A 15,773-nucleotide genomic window follows, 5' to 3' on the forward strand; every position below is an offset into this window, starting at 1 on the left:
CACATTTTTACACATCTTGGTATCCACACTACACTCAATTAGTGGTAATGCTTCCAAATAATCTCATGAAAGGCTCATGATGTATTCTGTTCTCTTACACCCGCAGTCTTTCATTTTTAAAACAGTGGCGGCTTACCAGATTCTCTCTCTCTCTCTCTCTCTCTCTCTCTCTCATATTTCCAAGCCACATCCATACTTCAACATACCACACCAGGTAAAAGTACACACATTTATATTTCATAGTTTAATGAAACAACTACAACAAATATAAGGATAAACTATAACAGTTGAGCATCTTAAACCATGCTGGGATTGTAACAAGTGGTGAAGTGCACAGCAAAACCCCAATGAGCGGAAAATATAAGAAGGGTGATGAGCAAAATTCTCTGGGGCAGTAATTAGGATAGCACAAAAAAAATAATGGGCTCATGATTGATAAGTTGGATTTGAAAAAGAAATGGGAAGTAAATGGTTCAGAAATAAAGGCAGATGAATAGAACAGACTCAGTAATCAGGCTGTAAGTGCTGAGTCATGAGGGAGCTTTAAAAAATTAGGCAAATTTATGGATGAAGATGATATGTGGAAACAGACATGTTTCATATTGGGATTGCCACGTGTAGGCCTGGTGGCTTCCTGCAGCTTCCCTTATTTTCTTACATTCTTAAAGCATGGATCTTTCCCACTTGTTAAAATTCAATCATCAAGGCACTTCTCTATAGTTGTTTCCTCTCTGCCAACAACAAAACACTACCACCCAATGCATGCACAGCAAACTGAAGTGTTTGTCGTTTCCTAACAGTTAGTTTCAAGACACTTCTATAGGATATTTTGGATTTGCCTTTGTACTATTCTCCTAAGGTCCAGCACCTTAGTGAGCATTTCTTCACTACTTTTTGTTGCCCTTGGCCATACCTACTTAAAAAAAAATAAATGAAACTTTTAAAAATGAAATAACACTTTATCAGCCAATACATGCACTGGGAACTACTGTACATACTTGTGCATTACAGCTAACGTTTACCACCACTATAGTACAAGTCAGCATCAATGACTACACCTGCTGCATCTCAAGACTCACCTTCACTGTTATATGCATTTTAGCTAAGCTGAAGTATTCTAAATTACATATGAAAAATAACTGAATTTAGGATGTTTAATTGACTAGATTCTCATTTACCAGTTTTAATGGATACTCTAATGTTAGCCTAATATTTGGTGTCCATCTGATGAGTCAAGAGATGCACAATCAACTAAGTGCTTGGAAGTCTTGAGCAAGAAAGGCAGACCACCTCAATCACCACCAACTGCCTGGCTACTGCTCAACCAAATCAAGACTTGTGCAAATTATTATCTTTCAGATTATTTTTGAGAACTAGACAAAAAATTGAGAATAAATACTCATATGATACGGAATGCTGACAACTTTGATCAAATGGCAGGGAGAGAGAGGACGAAGCAGCAGAGGCAGTGAGTGGCCGAGGGGAAGGTAGAGCACAGAGGCACAGGAAGATATGATGGATGTCAGCCTTTGTTCCTAAGATTGCAGCTAAGCACAATCTTGATTTTATTATTGGCTGACTGCATCTTTCTAGGAAGTAACCAATCATGGCAGCCAGGGGTTCTGGAACATAACTGTCTCTTTCCTATTAGAGTTAACATTGTCATTCATGAATCTGCCACTCACAACACACTTCAGAACACAGCTGTCATGAATGGCAAGGATGTGGTGTACTTATTAAGATAACTGGTAAAAGTGTCTATGATTCAAAGAAACCAAAGAATAGGGCATGCAATGTAACAGCCATACCTACCATGGAAAGTCCCTGTGTGAAAGTGTGGAAGGGAATTACTTTTGTACAAAGAACTTGTACATCATGGAGTGCTTGTAGGGCTTCCCAGGACAACAGATGGCACTGGGGAAGTTCCTCTGTGGAAAGAAAGGACTTATAATTAGGAGTTCTGTTAGTATGTTAATTAACCCATTTCCTACAGGACAGCAGACGAGAAAGGGAGGTAAAATCACACAGAAGCAGGAGGGCAAGGCAGATTACAAGGAATGGGACACAGTAGCTATTTCACACAATTCAGGTTACCATTAGGTGATAAATTTTTTCACTACCCATTCATCTAATCATTTATAGTGTGGAGGCACCAGGAAGGGACACCATTCAGATATACCTAGTCCCCAGGTCTGTTAGTGTGTTGCTGAAACTATTACCATCTTACATTTGTGTTTTGGTAACTGATATCAGCTTCATTGATATTTCTGATAATTTCTTGTTTTTACTGGCTCTTGTTCTCTTCTGTTTATTTATAAATATCACACACACACACACACACACACACACACACACACACACACACACCACATGGAAAAATTAAATAAATAAATTTTAAAAGATTAAAATAATTAATGTGCTCTTATACCATGAACAAAAACAAAGATGTAGAAAGTGCCCACCTGGTTGACAGCATCAGGGAAGTTCTGAGGCTCACAGCAGAACGCTCCCTGGTAAGTGTAGGACGTCCCATTGCGACCAACCATTTTGTTTGCTTCTTTGGGCAGAAAGTTCCCTGTGTAGATCTGCACTCCTGGCTCAGTGGTGTACACCTCCAGGCCACGACCTGGTGAACAGTGCTTAGGCTCATCACACCCATCAGTATAATTTCAATGCTCTACAAAACCAAACTGTTTCATAAAGTAGTTAAATCAAACAATTTAACTTCATCTGGTGACAAAGACAAAAGTGCTAGTGGCCAAGCCAGAGTGTCTTAGGACTGATACCTGGTACTTTACATAACTTTTCCAAGTCACCACCAGCTGTACCATCACCAGTCTACTTCCTCACCTGTTGGAGTATGCAGGAAACATGCTGCCAGCTCCAGTTCACCTCTGTGCTTGAACTGCAGACAGAAGTTGTGGTCAAAGCCATTACCCGGTGCCCGGGGCAGTGCCTCCCCAAAAGTGGTGGGGCTACGCAGATCATAGGCTGTTCCTCTCACTGATGCTAACTCCCCTGCAAAAATGTCATCACCCTCACCACCATTATCATCACCTCAACATCACAATCCGTCATAAGGCAAAGCAGTGACTAAACAGTTAAAGAAGAACAAAACTTAATTAACTGCATTTAAATCCATTAGTAACATGTGGAATTAAAAAAAAATATAAAGTAAGAACCAAGACCATCACCACTGTACCCTCTTCCAATAATAATGGAGAAATAAGAGATGTGTAAGACATGGATACAGATTCTGACAACTTATAAAAACTGTGAACCACCTGTTGGTATGAGATCCTGCCCCACAGGTGTGAAGCGATCAGCATTCACTCTCACCAGGTGCTCCAAGAGGCCACCTTGACCTGCAGCCTGCCAAGAAAGGAACACCTCAGTACATTACAACAAACTGTGGATAATGCATTGCACTAAGGAAGGGACTTATTCATGACAATATTCAGAAGACATTACAAATTATATATAGAAACAACTTTGACTATATTCTAAAATACACATAAAAAAACCCAAATCATCACTATCTGCACTAATAATTCCTTAATGGTGTAAAGAAACTTGAGAAACTTTCAGTAAGCTGTGCATCAATGTGTTATGGCCTTGGCTGAAAATAAAGACTCTTCTTATCATCATTATTATTATTATTATTACCACAGGGGAGAGATGGGCCAATGTGGATTTCCAGTAATGAGACAGTCAAGACTAACAAGAATCTACCTGGGACTGCTATCACTTACAGACTAATTGGAAACATGTTGGACTTACATATTTGCCATAAGTGTCCTATCAAGATTCAGTCTCCAGTGACAACCTCTCATGGTTAATCTATCCTGCCTTTAGATCAATTTAAAAATGCTTCTATGATACTCTAAAGGGGCATGAAATTCAGTGCAAACAGTGACAATCACCTAAGCAATCCTGCCTTCAGATCAATTTCTAGGTGTTTCTATGATTCTCTAAAGCACAACAATATCAAGAGGGAATCCAAGGTAGATAATACTATTGCAAACAATGACAACCACCTAAGTATCGGTAATCGCACAATAATACCAAGAGGGAATCCAAGGCACACAATACAGGCTGCTGCTGCACTCACATGTCCTGCCAGGTTGAAGAAACAATGGTTGGTCATATTGATGGGAGTGGCTCGGGTGGTCATTGCCTCAAAGTCTATCCCGAGTCCTCCTGCTGCATCAAGAGAATACTTCACCTGCAACACAACAACATCCAGGTCACAGCTTCAGTATTTAACTCTCAGAGCAAAACTTGACCTGTAATCAAGAAAAGAATATAAGTTAATCAAGCTGAAATACATAACCACTTAAGAGGAGACCAAGGGAGAAATGAAGAAGCTTTTGTGTAACTTATTCATAAATACAGATGTCTCTTTCAATATATAAATCTAGTACTGGAAAGGGCATGACTTGTGGAGTGTAAGAAGGGTTTAATGCAGCAAACTAAAATGCTCTGGATACTTGGGAGGAATGAGTGTGAGAGACAAGACAAGCAAATGTATATAAGGTTGAAACTGATATCAAGCATGTGACAGAATGGCTCTGTGTGAAGTAAAATTATCAGAGCAGGGATGAGCAGCACATGACCCACAGAACAACCTTGGCACTTGGTACACCTCACTACACTACACAAGCTCCCTCTATTCGATCCTGTCTATCTCAGGTCTGAATTATAGGACAGAGGACTCCTACTTCTACTTCAATAAAGCCACAAAGACTCCAGCTTGTTTCTCTTCTCCTTGAGGGCCCCTATTCTATCTTTCTTCCTTCAAAGCACCTCAGATTCTGTTGATACTTAAGTATGCAGCTTTTCATATACATAAATACTACAACAGTCATTAGTTCACTGATTTTAACAGTGTTTATTATCCTCATAGAAGCTTCAGGAGTGACATCAAGCAGCACACACACACACACACACACACACACACACACACACACACACACACACACACACCTGTGCCAGCACAGCCCCAGGGTATCCCTCCTCCCCATCACTGCTGAGACGGGAGAACACCACACTCTCCTCACTGACATGGCTCTCCCACACATGCTGCAACACATGGCACAACACATTACCACTGGCAGCTCATCAAGGAATCCAGCAAAAAATAAGAGGAAAATGGCTTGTAACAATGTGAGGAAAACTGATTCATTACACAAGACACTTTTTCTTTTCTTATCAGATTACTTATGAGCAATAAAAATGTTGGATTAACCTATGAAATTCTTCAAGAAAATTTTATGTGTAGAGTTGTTATACTTAATACCTCTGTGCTGCATAGTATCAAGTTGCTATGTTAAGTAATTCAAATATAATAGTGTGAAATAAAACAAAAAGTTGTGTTATCTTATCTTGCCCAAACTTGACTTTCAAATTCAGGTGTGATAAAGAGACTTGAAAATTATTCATTGTATCTACTAGCAGCCATAGAGGAGCAGCCACACACTGACCTTATCCCAGCCCCTCGTTCCCCCATGCAGGTGGTTGCCGTTGTTGTTGATGGTGAGGGTGTACTGCTGTCCCTCCACCACCAGCTTGCCCTTCCCGATGCGATTGGCACAGCGACCAATGGAGCTTCCCTGGTATGCATTCTCTAAGTACCCTGCAGCACAAAGAAAAATATAAATATATCATCACTGCACACTGAATCATCTTATGTACATAATAATACAGCATGCTCACAAACCTTTCATGTCATCAAATCCCAGGGTGACATGGTCCTTCTTCCCAGACTTGTCAGGCACCACAATGGCACTCACACAGGCACCATAGGAGATGACCTGTGGGACAACAACAGAAGCACTGCATGAACCTCCCTGCCATGACTACCACATAACATGTTCTAGTGGTGAATTGGTCCCTTCAATAGGTACCTAATGGTGTTTGTGCTCAAAAAGTAAACTTTCCCAGTTATTTTAATCTATTAAGTATGATGGCCTCATTCTACTTCCCTGGACACCTAAAAAGATACTCTAACTGCCATGTTTGTTGTGGCCACATAACAATAAAAGTTTTTACAAAACTGAATCTAATGAAACAAAACTTCCTAGTCAGGGATGATCTGCCCTGCTGCACATCCCAAAAGTTATCTTCCTGGCAAGTTGCCCACATCTGTTGGGGAGGAGACAGTGCAGGACCAAAACAAAGTAACTCTGATGGTTTATATTGAGACTGTCATTCTTAACACATCAAAATACATGAAAAAAGTAAATTTTTAACTACAGACTACCTACCTAATTAAAACATCAAAATACCATTTTAGCCTTGTGATGTGAAATTACTTTTCCTGTCATTCACAGCAAATCATCACAGCTCACCTGCACCTCCACCCCTGACGCACTGGTCAGGGTGTAGCGGTCCACCTTCACCTCCACACCCGAGTCAGGGTCGTGGAAGACACCAAACACATCCTTTCTTATGCCCTTCATCTCAAAGTCCTGAGAGAAATGTTGTATGCAGTCAACATTTATTTTTGTTATATTTTTCATCAGCCACACATAATGATAATACATCACAAGGTGCAAGTCACAGATTTGTTGTCTCCACCAGTAACATTTGTCCTTGACATTTCTCAGTCTTCAGATGAATTCCAGATACCCTTCATACATATACTAAACTACTTCATATTCTCACATGTCATGCTCATCACACATCAATACTGTGAGTATAGTGAGTCTGACAGCACAGGCCACACTGACAAGTAAAATCTGTCTAGTGATCATCTTGACCAAATTAACAACATATCAGATGAGGAGTATTCGGAGAAGATATCTGCAGTTCTTGGGACACATATAGAGAGCTGAGAGACTGGAAAGAGATTTCTTGCCTAACACTGCTGAAGGAAGAAGAGCCAGAGGAGGACAAAGGAAGAAGTTCATGGAGACCTGATGGAAAACATAAACAGGAGATGAAGTATGACAGATCTGGTCAGTAAGGCAAAGAGAAGAAAGGAATGGGAAGTGGCATTTTATGGTTTCTAAACATCTTTGGGCAACATTACATAAATAACTGCATTTTCTGTCATTCTTTTCCCTTCTGACACCTAGAACAGGTTAATGCCTGAACATTAAGAAACAGAATTCTACATTACATTAACTGGAACTGATTCAGAAAACTACAAGCAGTCACTCTGGATGTAACAATAAATCATCATTTTACCAAATACAACCAAGTACAACTGGTATTTTCAATAGCAACACACTCACTGGAACACTAGCAGTCTTCACTACAACTAAGAACAAGCCAATGTGGAAAGTCAGTGTCATGCTATCTGTTATCTGTTATCTTTTACAGCACTACACATGACAACCAATATCTCACAGGATGCTCCTCAGGAAAGCAAATCACAAAGCTACCACAAGTCTTAGCTAACACACACACACACACACACACACACACACACACACACACACACACACAGAATTGTTGATCCCTGGAATGGACTGGATAAAGATGTAGTCCAGGCCAAAATTTATATTAACAGATACAGAGACAGGACACCACAAGCATAAATCCTTTCCAATATGTCACAACTAGGTACCACACACACACACACACACACACACACACACACACACACACACACACACACACACACACACACACACACTGCAATATACAAGTTAATAAATCCCAATAATCTCTAATAAAGCAGCACACTCAACACACAAATGTACAAATATAGAAAGCATAAAAATAAATAAATAAATAGATAAAATGAATAAATATTGTAGAAATTTTAGTGAACCGTGATTAATGCTATACCACTGGCAAGGAGACAGTGCAAATAGAAAATATAGTTTGCACACTCCATGAATTAAGTCTGGTGATCCTGATGAACTATGTGTGACAAGATATCAGTGAGACTTTGAAAAGTAGTACCTATGTGATATAGGACAGAGGATGGCAAGGTGACTTTCACAGAGAGAGAGAGAGAGAGAGAGAGAGAGAGAGAGAGAGAGAGAGAGAGAGAGAGAGAGAGAGAGAGAGAGAGAGAGAGAGAGAGAGAGAGAGAGAGAGAGAGAGAGAGAGAGAGAGAGAGAGAGAGAGAGAGAGAGAGAGAGAGAGAGAGAGAGAGAGAGAGAGAGAGAGAGAGAGAGAGAGAGAGAGAGAGAGAGAGAGAGAGAGAGAGAGAGAGAGAGAGAGAGAGAGAGAGAGAGAGAGAGAGAGAGAGAGAGAGAGAGAGAGAGAGATGAGAATGACTGATAAACTAGACTGATAACAATGCTAGACTGTGAATCAGCATTTCTTCTGACCACCACTGTCATCCTCACCTCAAAGCATTACATAGCTACTCAGTTTTCAATGCTCTAAGTCATAAGCATATGGTTATTAGGCCTAGTATACTCGTAATTATAATCCTGCTCCCTTGCAGCATCATGAAAATATTGAGAAATTTATCTGAAGGCAGGATAAACCTTTAGCATCCTGGAATTAGCAAAGGTCCACCTCAGCTGTGGCATGAACAGGCAGAATTCTTCTACAAAGTCAAACCATGAGCAGCCACAGTTTGGGAAGTGAACCAATTGAACAAGGAAACAAAGCAGTGCCTTAGATGTCAGGACATAACAATTGTCAGCTTCCAAGCTCAATTTAGGGGATCTGTATTACTGGCTACAATTACACTGTACAGCAAATTTAGGGGAGAAAAAAACAGAGACCAGTCCATGTCTGAATTATCATTTCAAAGGTGCTTATTCTAAATCTGGCAACCGTGTATATCGCTGGCATGTCTCTGTTTTATGTAATAGCCTCATACACTTTTTTTACCACAAATATGGATAACATTCTAGTGTATTATCTTTTCACAAGAAACCAATCCATTATATATTGAATTTCAAGTATCTTAGCTTAATCAACACTAAACTCTAAATTCAGTATAAATTTTTGTACTTATTAATATTTTCTTTGCCATTTATGTGATACACTTGCTTCATCACACATCAGATTCCATTTCCCTGTGCCTACTCTTCATTCTCACTGTCCTGATGAAACCTCTCCCCATATTCATTACTGTTAGCTCCTGCATTCTTCAGGAAAAAGGAAAGATGCGAAAGCAGAAAATGTAGTTTGAGTAACATGTTACAACCTAGATGTCAGTAGTTTTAGATAGGTTTGTCTACTAAAACATCATAATGGGTCTGTTTCTGCTTTCCCAGAAGACCTCTGCACATATCTTTAAATGCACACCAACCTGCTGACTCAGTTTCATCCATCATTGCTTGAAATTCAATGAGTTCACATATTTGCAGTTCCACAGATATGCCTTCCTCAACTTTTTGCATCACTCATTTAAGGAAATTTCTTAAGGTATGGGAAAACTGGTTTATCATGTTTCAATGCTTTAATGAACTGTTTGATCATGCCCAGCTTTATATGCAGTGGTGGCAAAATGATTCACCTTTTTCACAAGTGATCCATTAAGAACATAGCGAGACCCTTCATGGCCATCCCAATTGGGTATCCTTTCACACACTAGTGAAACTAGAAAATACAAGAAAAGGAACTGAAATACAGAATCATTTTTTGATATTGTTATGGCAGCAGAGAAATAGTTGTAATGGCTGTGTGAGTGCAATGTTGGTTTGAGTGTTGAGGGGGTGTTGCTGGTGGCTGTTGCTGGTGGGGGAAGTGACACCCAGACAGCATTGAGAACAGACATCATTGATTAGGTCCTGTGCTTGCAAGTGGTGACAAATCAGCGACAATCCAAGGTGTTAAAAGACTCACAGGATGCTGAGAGCAAGACTCTCCGCCACATCTAGCTCCACACCACTTCTACACCGTGCTGTGAGCTGTGTCATGCCCTCCTCATCTCTATCACCTTGTGTGTGTCCTCAGCCAGCTATGCATTGTGTGTGTTGGTGCACCATGCACCATGCTGTCTTTCCCCTGAGTGGTTGTGCTGAGACTTGTAATGGTGTGGGGCTTGTTGTGCCCACATCTAGCCTTGTGCGTTCTGTGTGGACAGTGTGTGCCACACATGTACGACTGCATGTGGAGAGGGGAGTGGTGCCTGTTGTGACCTGTGAGTCACAAAATAACTTTCCTGCTCTGCTCTGAGAGAGAGAGAGAGAGAGAGAGAGAGAGAGAGAGAGAGAGAGAGAGAGAGAGAGAGAGAGAGAGAGAGAGAGAGAGAGAGAGAGAGAGACCCATTGACGGTGTCTGTCCCTAAAGAGTAACCTGAAAAGGATTATCCAAAGATTAAGGAGAAAAAAAAAAGTAACAAGAAACATCAGCCACACAGCACCAAGCCTAGCCAAGGCATGGGCATCAGCACCAAATGGCGGGGAGGCGTGGCATTCCTGACACTACCAGACCACTGTCAGTGTTGTCACCATGTCACCACAGCAGTCTACCTCTCACGCCTCATGTCATGTGGTACCCGGCACCGCAAGCACAGCCAAGAGATCCACACTGCATTAGCCATGACACACGGTAACCTGTAGTGCGTCCCGTAAGGTGAAAATTTGCATGTTAGTAACGTTTGTCGTCTCTCACCTTGACAGTGACACCGTCCTCAGTCCTCACCGCGCCCAGCAACACACATACACACACATAAGAATCTGGCGTACTCTTCAATGAAAATTCTAATCCGTGCATATATATATATATATATATATATATATATATATATATATATATATATATATATATATATATATATATATATATATATATATATATATATATATATATATGTATATATATATATATATATATATATATATATATATATATATATATATATATATATATATATATATATATATATATATGTATATATATATATATATATATATATATATATATATATATATATATATATATATATATATATATATATATATATATATATATATATATATATATATATATATATATGTGTATATATATATATATATATATATATATATATATATATATATATATATATATATATATATATATATATATATATATATATATATATATATATATATATATATATATATATATATATATATATATATATATATATATATATATAAGATAAGCAACTAAACTAAATAAGCTAAGTGAGTACTTACTGGAGGAATGGGAAAATGGGAGTATTGTTAATTAAGTTGAAAGCATGAGAAATGCTGAGAAACGTTTAGCCCGCCAGTGGCCAGTCTTCACCAGCGAACTACCGATCAGCTGACGGGTGTAAACACTGCGTTGTGCTGGTGCCTTTCTCCTGGTGACTGGATGCCCTCACCTAGCTGTGTCCCTGTCTTGCTGCCTTCTGGCCTTGCTTGCTGATTCGGCCACATTACACACACTTTGTGACATCAAGGTGAAGTGTGAGACAGCAGCCTGGCAAGACGCCCAGCTGAGTGCAGCATAAAAGTCCAGCATGTCTTCAGCGGAACCCAAACAGTAAGTCGAGTCATGCGCCAACCACCGGCTTATATTCGCTCACATATACTCACAGAATAGGGAAAATGTGGTCAGTGGTGAGCAAGTCTCCATTTCAAAAAGTGGCATGTGGTGAGGTAGAGAGCACTAACCCTTCTTGAAGAGATCACCCACCAATAATAACTATATTTATTTATTTAGTGTTATATTTACATATTTGCAATGAACCACAAATATATCTACTTCAGGTATGGTTTGATATTGCCAAGCAAGAACAAGGGCAAGGCTACTGGGCTGGGCACCAGGAAACTCAATCCTCTACTGGACTCAGATGATGAGTTGGATCAAGATGAAGAGTCTCCCCTTAACTGGGTGGAGGCGTCCCTCAAGGTAACTACAGTGGAACCTTGGTTCATGGTTCCTCTTCACAAACAGGTTTTTTACAACCATTTTTGTATCAGTTCACAAAAGGTGTTTTGGTGTGCAAATGCATAACATCCCACAAGATTAGATGCCGACTAGCTATCTTGATAAGGAGTTGTAAAAAATGTGTGTATCCATCACTCTATCATAATTTGTGGGTTTGTGGGTGATTACCATACACTGGTAAGTCTCTTAGGCCTCAGAGTTATCTTGTCACTGATTTTAAGGTCAGACCTTCCCATCTGTTTGAGGGGTTAGACCTGGGTGTCCCTACTCCCTCCCACTTTCAGTAAATTGCATGCCTTCACATTTAGTCTGCTACTTCTTACTTTGATTTTCAGGGTGGATGGAAAGGTATTTTATGAGGAAAAGACATGAAATCTCACCATGCATCAAGCATGCTTTGGCTGGAAGGAAATATTGGAACATACAAGTCTTTGAAACACTCATGACAGCATGTGCTCTGCCATTCAGTCACATTTCATCTGTCCTGCTTTCTGAATGCCCAAGAAAGAATACCTGCTACAAGCAAGCTTGCAAGATATGAGGATGACAAGAATCCCTGGATCACAAACATTGAACTCAAACAAGGGACTTGAGGTGAAGGTGTTATTTGGAAAGCATGCGCTGTCATGAGTAGTGCAGCAATCCCTGCTTTACAGACTTGTATGCTCCAATGTTTGCTTCCAGCCAAGCTTAACCTTAGCTATGAAAGTACATCATATGTAAATTTTTCACTTCTGCATCTTTTAAATGTATTTTTTCAGAAATCTGCAGGAAATTCTGGCCAGCAGAGCCTCCAAAAGCGGCTGCTACGTGAAGCCCTTGAGGAGGATGAGTCTGTGTTCCAGTATGATGAGGTGTATGACAGCATGCAGGAGGCCAAGACAGCCCAGCAGGCAGTGAAGGACCCTTCCTTAAAGAAGGTATGAATCTGTTGTCCTTTTTTTCATTGCAGTGGAAAAATTTTGTGGGTCAGTCTTCATTTAAATGTAATTCTGTCTCTTCAGTCTGAAGGTACAGGTTGTTGAGTCTTATTGATGTGTATTTTTCTGTCATCAATTTTTGTTGACATTTCATGCTCATTGAATTTCCTCCATGAGAACAGATGCAGCAAAAAGATCCACATCCATGTACACTCCTAGTCTGTCACTTCTGTCATCCTTTGTATCACTGATCTTTTATACTTTTCATAGTTTAGTATTCACTTTAAATCTACTACCTCAGTTTCACACTTTTACTGCTATTTAGTCCTTTCCCTTGCCTTTATGTCTAATCTACATCAAATAAAAATACAGGGCCTCAAGAGTTAATTATTTAACCAATTATTGCTTATGTTTTGGCAGCCTAAATACATCCAGAACCTCATCAAGCATGCAGAGAAGCGCAAGCTGGAAGGAGAACGTCGCAATGAGAGGAAAGTGCAAAGGGAACGAGAAGCAGAAGGGGAGGAATTTGCAGACAAGGAATCCTTTGTCACACCTTCCTACCTCAAGAAGATGGAGGAACTGAAGAAAGCTGAAGAAGAAGCTAAACTGCAGGAACTTAGAGAAGGTAAGTGATATATAAAGAGCAAGTTTAGTCAGCAAACAGTGAAATTCTTGTCATACTTAGTGGACCCCAAAAGTGTGATTCAGATAGAGGTTGAAATAAGAGGAGGATAATGGCACATAAGTCATTTAATCAGTATCATGTGAAAGACAAGGTAATTTTATCAGTATAATATGAAAGACAAAGTAAACTGATAAAAGTGTAGAAGCTGTGATGGTAGTTAGTTAGACATGAATGGCATTATTTTTCTTGATATGTTCTTTCATTTAGACAAAATGTAGTGGCCACAAAGTACTCCTCAGCAGTTAGACAATTAGTTCAAAGACGTACTCCAGGCCTGTGTCCCCCTTAAAGAGAGATGGCCAAGAGAGGCATCTACATGCATCTGTATTCATATACTATTCACATTCATAATCCCATCTACAAACATTCCCTTTCACCTTAATCCCTGAATTTCTAGAAGAGAAAGGACTCCCATTGTAGTAGAGGGGCACAACCTGGCCCTGTGTTTGCTGCTGGGTCATAAGACTGCCACTATATTTTCTGCATGTCATAAAAGGCACCTAAAAGGAACAGGGTGAGGGAGCTGTGAAGCCCTTCCATATTTCAATTCCTACAATAAGTTAAAATCTTACCTAAATGAAGGAAAAATTTCTTCCTATAATCTAGATGAGAGCAGTGATCATGTGTACATGAAAAATGTCAGAAAGTGAAAATTAAGTTATCTGATGAATTGTTTTTACTTTTCAGAGCAAGTGGATGTTATGAAGCATAAGAACTTTGGTGTGTTCTACAGTCACCTGTTCAAGCAGAGGATGGGTGAAGTTTCAGTTAAGGAGGAACCTAAGACTGATGACAATGAAGAAGAAAACCCTAAAGACAAAAATGTGAGAAAGAAAGATGAGAGCAAGAGACAGAAGCATTACCGCACACAGCGTGACCTCAGCGAGTCTCCAGAGCGACACGAGCAGGAAAAGACCCGTGCCCCGCGTCACAGCTCCCCTAGCAGCTCAGACTCTGACACAGCAAAGAAGGTAGAGACTTACCGGGACAGGAGAGAGCAGTACAATGCCTTAGAGAGAAGCAGAGAGATTGAGAGAGAGAAGAAACACCATAGGCATCAAACCTCTGAGAAGATTAGAGAAAGGAGAGGAAGGTCCAGGGAAAGGCATTATGGAAGGGAGAGAACTCCAGAGCAAGACAGGAGACACAGAGGGAAGCATAGATCTCGTTCTTCTGACAGAAAACAAAGACACTCCAGATCCCGCAGTCCTGCTTCCCAGCGAGGGTCAGGGAGTGGCAGGGGGGACAGGAGGAGCCCCAGGAGGGTTGCATCCACATCAAAGACTGACAGCCCAAGACGACCAATTAAGAAGGAAAGGCTTTCTTCAGACAGGGAGGAGAGTAAGGAGTCAACTGAAAATAAAAATGACAAGAAAACCAAGGCCAACTCCAGCGATGGAAAAACGGCAAATGTTGAGTGCATGAAGATTAAGAAGGAGAGTGAGCAGGAAGAAAAAGAGAAGAGGCAAGACAGAATACGAAAACTCTTTACCAAGAGAACAGTTGGAGAAAAGTTTGACCAAGCGTTGGAACGATACTACCAGAGGAAAGCTGAGCGAGAAGCCCAAGGCTAAGAAGATACATCCTGACTTATGAGGGAGGATCAAGTTTTCTGTAAACCCATGAAGCTGCGGGGCTGCAGCCAGGATGGCTTAACATACACACACACACACACACTACTTAGAAATTAACAATTAAATAGACAGAATTTTTATAAGCCCAAGTTTATATTTACTTCCTGAATATGATCAGTCATATTATAGAAACAAAAGCACACTTAGCTGTGGCAGGTGAGGTGGTTTTACTTGACCAGCCATTAGTTGGTACACTGAGCAGCACGCCTTCCTTCATCTCTTGCAAAATGTTTGCATGATCTTGGATCAACATGGAGACAGTGCAGCCACATGTGTAGCTGAAGTTAAATGTTTTTTTTTTTTTTTTTTTTTTTTTTTTTTTTTAGTTGTTACAAGTGAATGGAAGCAGTTGGGAAGCAATTCGGTAATTCCCTTTCTGATAGTAAAATGAAGGTTTTTCCGCATGTGAAAGGGTAGGCTGTGCTTCATGTGTGACAAGTGTGATACCTCATGGTAAAAAAATAATAAATAATAATAATATTTTGAAGTATTAGGCAATACTGACATCAGTCTATGGAGGAGAGGTATAGATACAGAACATATGAGGCTAAAAAGAACAGAAATAAGAATTTAAGATGCATGATATGTAGTTATATTGCTTAAAGAACACTGGAACAGGTAAAAAATCATGGTGTGTGTGTGTGTATATATATATATATATATTATATATATATATATATATATATATAT

At 39.8% G+C, this 15,773-nt stretch overlaps 2 protein-coding genes and 1 long non-coding RNA gene across 7 annotated transcripts; 2 read left to right on the top strand and 1 right to left on the bottom strand.

Annotated features, from left to right (window-relative positions):
• Nucleotides 1-229: 229 nt before the first annotated feature.
• LOC135111389 (galactose mutarotase-like) lies at nt 230-11,243 on the bottom strand. Of its 5 annotated transcripts, none has more exons than XM_064024622.1 (10): nt 11,103-11,243; nt 6,351-6,470; nt 5,720-5,813; nt 5,484-5,635; nt 4,987-5,082; nt 4,112-4,225; nt 3,285-3,372; nt 2,851-3,018; nt 2,463-2,626; nt 230-1,928 (listed from the first exon to the last, which is right to left on the bottom strand). In XM_064024622.1, the coding sequence occupies exons 2-10, from the start codon at nt 6,459-6,461 to the stop codon at nt 1,848-1,850; spliced, it is 1,068 nt and encodes a 355-aa protein (XP_063880692.1). In that variant the 5' UTR covers nt 6,462-6,470; nt 11,103-11,243; the 3' UTR covers nt 230-1,847. The 5 variants fall into 5 exon arrangements, with proteins under 5 accessions (XP_063880692.1, XP_063880693.1, XP_063880690.1 ...); XM_064024623.1 differs by lacking the exon at nt 11,103-11,243 and adding an exon at nt 10,534-10,577; XM_064024620.1 differs by lacking the exon at nt 11,103-11,243 and adding an exon at nt 10,476-10,525.
• LOC135111392 (uncharacterized) lies at nt 5,474-5,946 on the top strand. Its single transcript, XR_010273725.1, has 2 exons — nt 5,474-5,615; nt 5,742-5,946. It is a non-coding gene; the product is annotated as an uncharacterized LOC135111392 (long non-coding RNA).
• A 52-nt stretch (nt 11,244-11,295) lies between the features above and the next one.
• Nucleotides 11,296-15,740, top strand: LOC135111388 (nuclear speckle splicing regulatory protein 1-like). Its single transcript, XM_064024618.1, has 5 exons — nt 11,296-11,433; nt 11,661-11,802; nt 12,603-12,761; nt 13,182-13,389; nt 14,137-15,740. Exons 1-5 carry the CDS (start codon nt 11,411-11,413, stop codon nt 15,021-15,023), a joined length of 1,419 nt encoding a protein of 472 aa, XP_063880688.1. The 5' UTR covers nt 11,296-11,410; the 3' UTR covers nt 15,024-15,740.
• Nucleotides 15,741-15,773: the final 33 nt, after the last annotated feature.

The sequence above is a fragment of the Scylla paramamosain genome, chromosome 22 (genome assembly GCF_035594125.1).
Source record: "Scylla paramamosain isolate STU-SP2022 chromosome 22, ASM3559412v1, whole genome shotgun sequence".
Taxonomy (NCBI): Eukaryota; Metazoa; Arthropoda; class Malacostraca; order Decapoda; family Portunidae; genus Scylla; species Scylla paramamosain.

Excerpts from the sequence above, each read along its gene's own strand:
- LOC135111388 (XM_064024618.1), top strand. The coding sequence starts at position 11,411 with ATGTCTTCAGCGGAACCCAAACA. Across the intron at positions 11,434-11,660 it reads TCTTCAGCGGAACCCAAACA|GTATGGTTTGATATTGCCAA; the intron begins GTAAGTCGAGTC and ends TATCTACTTCAG. Across the intron at positions 13,390-14,136 it reads ACTGCAGGAACTTAGAGAAG|AGCAAGTGGATGTTATGAAG; the intron begins GTAAGTGATATA and ends TTTACTTTTCAG.
- LOC135111389 (XM_064024619.1), bottom strand. The coding sequence starts at position 7,298 with ATGACACTGACTTTCCACATTGGCTTGTTCTTAGTTGTAGTGAAGACT. Across the intron at positions 5,083-5,483 it reads GAACGAGGGGCTGGGATAAG|CATGTGTGGGAGAGCCATGT; the intron begins GTCAGTGTGTGG and ends CATGTGTTGCAG. Across the intron at positions 4,226-4,986 it reads CTGGGGCTGTGCTGGCACAG|GTGAAGTATTCTCTTGATGC; the intron begins GTGTGTGTGTGT and ends GTTGTGTTGCAG.